The sequence below is a fragment of the Nannospalax galili genome, unplaced genomic scaffold (assembly GCF_000622305.1).
Source record: "Nannospalax galili isolate Female #2095 unplaced genomic scaffold, S.galili_v1.0 scaffold4192, whole genome shotgun sequence".
Classification (NCBI taxonomy): domain Eukaryota; kingdom Metazoa; phylum Chordata; class Mammalia; order Rodentia; family Spalacidae; genus Nannospalax; species Nannospalax galili.
Genome location: NW_008331644.1, coordinates 1,392 through 8,703, shown reverse-complemented (window position 1 = coordinate 8,703; position 7,312 = coordinate 1,392). Strand labels below are relative to the sequence as shown.

The 7,312-nt window shown below is 36.6% G+C and overlaps 1 protein-coding gene across 1 annotated transcript in view; it reads right to left on the bottom strand.

Annotated features, from left to right (window-relative positions):
* The window catches only part of LOC103728799 (proline-, glutamic acid- and leucine-rich protein 1-like), a gene marked incomplete at its 5' end in the record, with an annotated part of 23,788 nt that extends 19,116 nt beyond the window's left edge, over positions 1-4,672 (bottom strand). The window contains 2 exon segments of the mRNA XM_008826780.1: positions 2,822-2,830; positions 4,454-4,672. Of these exon segments, the coding sequence (XP_008825002.1) occupies positions 2,822-2,830; positions 4,454-4,672 (228 nt within the window).
* Positions 4,673-7,312: the final 2,640 nt, after the last annotated feature.

Below are 7,312 nucleotides of genomic sequence, written 5' to 3'. Positions count from 1 at the left end.
CTTGCAAGAGCAATAAGACAAGAGAAAGAAATTAAAGGAGTAATAATTGGAAAAGAAGAGATCAAATTATCCCTTTTTATAGATGATATGATATTGTATCTATGAAATACCAAAAATTCCACCAGAAAACTCCTAGAAATTGTTAACACATTCAGTAAAGTGGCAGGTTAAAAAGTAAATTTACAAAAGTCTGTAGCCTTTCTATATACCAATAACAAGCAATCAGAGAAAGAGTACATTGAAACACTCACCTTCACAGTAGCTGCAAAAAAAGAAAATAATAAAATATCTGGGAATAAACCTGACCAAAAACATTAAAGGCCTCTACAATGAAAAGTTTAAATCCCTAAAGAAAGAGATTGAGGAAGACATCAGAAGATGAAAGGAACTCCTATGCTAATGGATTGGAAGAATTAATATTGTGAAAATGACCATCCTACCAAAAGCCATTTATATATTCAGTGCAATGCCAATCAAAATCCCCATGATGTTTATCACAGAATTGGGAAAAAAAAACATCCTAAGATTCATATGGAAGCACAAAAGTCCTCATATAGCCAAAGCAACCCTGAGCACTAAGAGCAATGCTTGGAGGATTACTATACCATATATTAAATTGTATTACAGATCTATACTAATAAAAACAACATGGTACTGGCACAAAAAGACCCATAGCTCAATGAACAAAATTGAAGACCCAAATATGATTACATTTAATTTCAGCCACCTGATATTTGACAAAGGAGCTAAGAACATTCACTGGAGGAAAGACAGCATGTTCAGCAAATGGTGTTGACAAAGCTGGATCTCCATCTGTACGAGAATGAAACTAACCCCCTATCTTTAACCTTGCACAAAAGTCAACTCCAAATGGATCAAAGACCTCAATGTGAAGCCTGAAACTCTGAAACTATTAGAAGAAAACCTTGGCAATAGCCTACAAGATATAGGTGTAGGAAAGGATTTTCTGAACAGGACATCAATTGCCCAGGAAACAAGGTCAAGAATCAACAAATGGGACCTCATTAAACTAAAATGCTTCTGTACATCAAAAGAAGCAACCAAGGAAGTGAAGAGAAAACCCACAGAATGGGAGAAAATCTTCACCACCGACACATCTGGCAGAGGTTTAACATGCAGAATATATAATGAACTCCAAAAAAAAGTATCAAGAAAAAAAGTAACCCAATTAAAAGATGGGCTAAGGAACTGAACAGAGAGTTTTCAAAAGAAGAAATAAAGATACGCCAAAGATACAACCCTAGTCCTCCAAACAGGACATACTTCAGACACAGGATTTTGAGCAATGAAGCAGGAACTGACCTGGAAGCCTTCTACTGGTTTCCCACTCATAGTTCTAGAGGACACTATGCAAACTGCTAAGGGAGAAAGTCAGTCAGCAGTCCAACACAGCCCTAAAACTTAATAACCATAATGACTGGCACAGAAAATTACTTCTATTGGTTCAATGGTGGCACTGTTATCTGGAGAGCAATCACCAGCTATCTAATTGGACTTAAAGTCCTCTCAATGGGATTAGTCTCCTGGGTGGCACTGTAAAAGCAGCCAAATACACAGGTCGAGAGGCGATAGATCCTAGAGACAATCCTACCTCTGTCATATCTCTAGACAAATGAAGTATCTTGCTGTATGTGAAATGTGGATCCTTAGATTTACAGACAAGTCTACTGGACACCACTCATCAAATAAACTTTCTTTTTTTCCAACAGATGGAGGCTACTGCAGAGTTCCACAACTGGTCACACACAGAGAATATAGGTCTGAAAACTGTCAGTCCTAGATGCAGGGGCACTCCTACACCTAAGGGTCATGGAATATAGTTGAAAAGTGATAGAGAGGAAACTTGTGGGCTCACAACTCTGACCAGTGAAGCTTCCTTATATTACAGAGTGTGATGCACACAGCGGTCCACAACTGGCCAAGTTTTAAAGAATAAGGACTGCAGAGTGTGTGTCCCTAGATAGGACTCCTATAATACAACTCACCTACCCACAGCTCAGGTATCGTCGTGGAAGAGGGGGTGGAAAGGTTGTAATAGCAGCATTGGTTCATGAGCATAGGGAAACAGGCTTTTAGGGCAGTGGACGCTGCACATGTGAACTTGCGGCAATGGTGGCACTGAGCACAAAGCTCAGGCCATCGCCACCAGACAAGGGCCCAGAGTGGAGTGAGGGAAACGGATAGTGGGAACTGCTGGAGACTGATACTACTGGGTGAAGGTGAGTAGACCTTACATGTGATCTCCAGATGGGCTGACTAGACTCCCAAGATGAATTAGCACAGAAGGCACATCTGGGTACAAATGCCTGATGGGATAGGAATTAACACGCATGGCAGAAGCATGAGGGCCAGTGTGGGGGGTGTGGGGGCATGAATGGAGGAAAGGGTCTAAATTTGATTAAGAACTGTTACATGAAGCATACAACAGATCAATAAAAATTTTTTTAAATAAATTCATTGTGGGAAAACCTTGATAATTAGAGTGAATACTGAATATTAAAATCAATTTAATAGAGAAAACAAACAAGGCATCCAATTGCAGAAATGGTAAGAACACAGTGTATAATTCATATAATTGTTGCATTTGATTGTGTAAAACGTAAAATCATATGTATACACACACACACACACACACACACACACACACACACACACACACACTGCTCAAAACCAAACAGGGAACTGTTATAAGTGCTAAGCAAATAATTCAGTTTTGGACAAGAATACTTAGTCAATAGAATCTGTGATTTTTCAATCTACTACATAAAATCATGCAAAAAATATTTGTAATTATACTTACACTTTAAATCTGTTTTAGAAAGCAGTAAGAAAAAAAGAAAGCTACATTAGAAATATTACACTAATAGTTCTGTAACACTGATTTGTTCTAAATCATGAGCAATTTTAACTGGCTAAGCTCACAATGACATAATGACAGTGAAAGAAAGTATTTCAATATTTCAATTTAGTGAGTGAATGGGGAACGTCCCATTATTACTGTTGCAGGTGTACAAGTTATTAAAACATTTCCCATAAGGAAATAAAAAATTAACTGAATGGAATTAGAAAAACTGGATCAAAACACAGACTTGGGACTTTCAAATATAAAAGAAAATGGAAACTTGATGACCTAATGTTTATAATGACTTGTTTGTTTACTTGGTTGGAGACTATTGATGCTATTGATATCAGAATATATATATAACTCTTTTAGGAAATAGTTGAATGATGAAAGATAAGGAAGGCTATAAAATAAATGTGGAAGTTAATAATATATTGGTGGCTTAATGATTTAAAGTGACTTTCCAGTCTTGTTTGTCCATAGCTTTATATTTAATTTAGTCATTAATTTGTTAAGGAAACATTAAGCTATCAATGTCAATGTTATGTTTTCAAGTCCACATGGCCTTATGATGAAAATATCCATCCAAAATCCTCACATGGCACATTCCTTGAGAATTTTGGGTTAGAATTAAGTCACTGTATTCAAAAGAAAAAATATCAGTATTTGAAAAGAAAGATATCAGTGAAAAATATATAAGGAGCACTTTAGTACTTCCCTATGTGCATTTTAAAGATGAATAGCCAGTCTACCATTATTTCTTATAGTTTTCTATGTCAAGCAATTTATATGATTTATGATAATTGTCTATTATTTACTTTTTATGGCTCTCTCTGGGCTATTCCTCTTCTTAATCAGCTCTCCGTTGTTTTTCTAAACCATTCTCAGTAGGAGTATATTTAAGATGTGTAGCCCTTATCACCAATTTCTCACGGTTCGTGTCAGGCCCAGTGTATTCCTAACTTTCCTCAATTACAGACACTTCAAACACTTGAATTACTTGACTACTTTGAAGTTCCTAAATAATTTTAAATATACACATTGCAAAGGAGTGTGTTTTACTGTAGCAAAAAGTAAAAGTAAGATTCTACTCAGGTAAAATATGAATTTTTATGTAATACACTTAAATATAATAGGCTCTAACAAGGGTGTTCGGAAAGAAAGAAATGTCAAAAATCACAGGTGGAATGCTGGGACTTTAGGATGACTCTGCTGACAGTATATTGTCTGGATGGAGGTCAATGTATCTGCTTTGATTTTGAAAAATAAATAAATAAAACAGGAAATGTAACCAAGTTACAGACCTTACACTGCTGTTTACAGACCTAAGCTTTTTCCCCCTGGGGGGCGGTCTTTACCCACAGAAAGGAATGCATAAAGCTACAGGAGATAATACCCCTGTGAGCGAGAACTTATTAGGTGCACAGGATCACTCAGCCCTCTGTGAGAAATGTACAGGAAGTATGTGTTGTTTCCCCTTGAGGAAGGTGATTATGTACAGGCTGGAAAGCTCCATATGTACCAATAACATTTTGCGATAATGAAGCTGCTTTACCAGGGAGCTTTCTGAATGCCTTTCTAGATACTCACTGTCTGTAGCTGACTAAGACGACCAAGATGGCCGGGATGCAGCAGAGGATGATGATGAAGGCCAAGGCCAGCAAGGCCCCTTCCGTGTACCCCAAGCTTTCTCCTCGCTTCTTGATGCTTGTCACTGCCTCTGGAGTCCGGATCTCTAGAATGCGTCCTCCTTCCCCATAATATGGCTGAAAGTCTTTGCTGATATCGAGGAGCTTGCCATCCAGGAATCTTTATCATGAGACAAATGGACAAATTACGTTAGAAGAGAGAATCCTATTTGAAAAAAAATATTTTGTAAACTATCTTAACACACTGAATTACAATAAAAAGTGTCTGTTGATGGTTAGTATTGTCAATTTGACACCAGGAAGCAAGCCTTTGGGCCCATCTGTGAGAGACTGTCTAGATTCAAATTAGTCTCTGAGAATGTCTGTTACAGACCATCTTGATTACCTGGAGATTGGAAGGCCTGCCCCCTGCGGGTGGCACCACTCTTTTGGCCTAAGACACTGGATTGTATGAGAATGAAGAAAATGTGTGCGCACCGGCACACGTTCCTTAATACGCTTTCTGACATGGAAGTCATGGGACCAGTTTTCTCAGGCTCTTGCCGCTTACTACCCCACTATGACAGGCTCTGATCTGGAATTGTGAGGCAAACAAATCCTTTCTTAAGTTGCCTTTTTCAGGGTATTTTTATCACAGCAATAAACATTTAAACTAAGACACTGTAAAAAATGGTATGCATAATGAGAAAAATGAACATGAAAAGCATGAGCCATAAAGAACCCTAACCAACAGCTACGTACAAACATCAAGGGACCCTGAGAGATGTTCTCATGAACTGGGGAAACCTTATTATTCATATTAGCTGAACTTACTACAGAGGTCTACAATTATTGCTATTCGGGGGTATGATCAGTTAGGGACAGGGTCACTGAAGGGCAGGGACATTGTAGCCCCTTACTTCCTACAATCTTTCCTCAAAGTACTACAGTTTGGGGAACTGTATGGATGGAGATAAACAAGGAGTAGTTATTGTGTGATCTCAGTTTGGGAATGGCTGTTTTATATTTTATATTGTGAGTTACAGTTACTATGCTTTTTAAATTAATTACTTGGAACTTTTGAACAATCTCTTTCAAATGCTATATGTTTTAGGAATAACTGAAATCTTAATACCCCAGAGCCACACATAGATGTTTCTAATGTTTATGATTTTTTTATTTATGATGGATAAGTGTTTTACTATTGAAAAAAATGGAAAACACAAAACAGTTTTTTTTTTTTAAAAAAAAAGCAAAGTCACTCAGAATCCCGGGATACAAAAATGAAAATGAAAATAATCCTTGATAACATCTTTGTATTTGCAAATCTAATCTTCTTTGGAATCAATAAATATTTTATGGTACTTATTATTATGCAGCTATAAACATAGTAAAATATTTTAAAATCATAGTCATACATACAAAAATGTAGTTGAAAAACATGAAAAAAACCCCAAAGGAATGTAAAGGTAAATTTTAAATGGCCCAAAATTTTACCATGAAGATATAATGGTGGTTGGAAAATCTGGTAGAGGGTGGGATAACAGCCCAGTGTGGGCTGAGTTATATCTGGATAAGAGTTCAGTGTGCTCTCTTCTGTAAGAGAGCCACAGATGGTAATTATGTACTGTTTACTGGAAAAAGCAAGAAAAAAGGACAGTGGACATCTTGACAGCAAATAAACACTAAATGTTTATGGGCTCAACCTGATTGAAATTTTGGGCATTGTGTACGTGCACAGAATCATCATATGATACCAGAGTATTATGAATGGTTCTCATGTATCTATTAAATTAAGAAAAAGTAGTAACTGGGCATAGTGGCTCACAGCCTCAATCACAGCACTGCAGAACCTGAGACAGGTGATCACCAATTCCAGGACAGCTTTGGTTACAGAGAAAGATCCTGTCTCAAAAACAAACAAAACAAACAAGAAAAACCCACAAAAAAGAAAACCATAAAAAACAAAAAAGCAATGACATGCTGTATACTTTTATAATCTAATTTCTGCTTTTTAGAGTCTTTTGTTCCAATTTTCAGTGAGCATCTCAATTTTAAATTAGATTTAATGACCTCTTCAAAATTCACAGAATGCATGAAATCAGGTGTGTGTGTGTGTGTGTCTGTGTGTGTGTATGCTATGGGGGGCATGGATGGGGAAGTGCATTTAAATCTGATAAAGAACTACTATATGAAATGCACAAAAACTCAGTAAAATATTTTTAAAAACCTCACTGTAAGAGAAGGGACCCCATATCAGATGTGAATTCCTCTGGACAGTCTATTTAAGAGCCTCCAATTTCAGAATCCTAACAGTGCTGATCATTCAATTTTCCCTTAGAAGCGATATACTTTCTTTACTAAAATTTTCATAAAACAAAATAAGACAATAAAAATGCCTTTACAAATCTTCCTTTTTAGAGAAAAATATATTTGTCATATTATTATTTCCTAGATCATGTTTAAATGTTGAACATAGTAATGGTTATTTATTATTTACCAGATGAAGAAAGATATTAATAAAGTATAGATTGAGAATTATACTACAGAAAATATATTTGGAACTGGGATGATGGGCTGGAGATGTTGCATATTTGGTAGAATACTTTTCCTGCATGTATGAGCTACTGGGTTTGATCCCCAGCACCTCATAAACCAGGGAGGGTACTGCATTTCTGTAATCACAGCACCTAAGAGGTTCTGATAACTGGGTCCCAGAACTAATTTTACATGTGTGGATTTACTGGGTTTTTTTCAGCTTTTATGCTGTTTTAACACTGCTACAGCAAAGTAGATGCAGACTCAGTTTGTCTAAAAATAG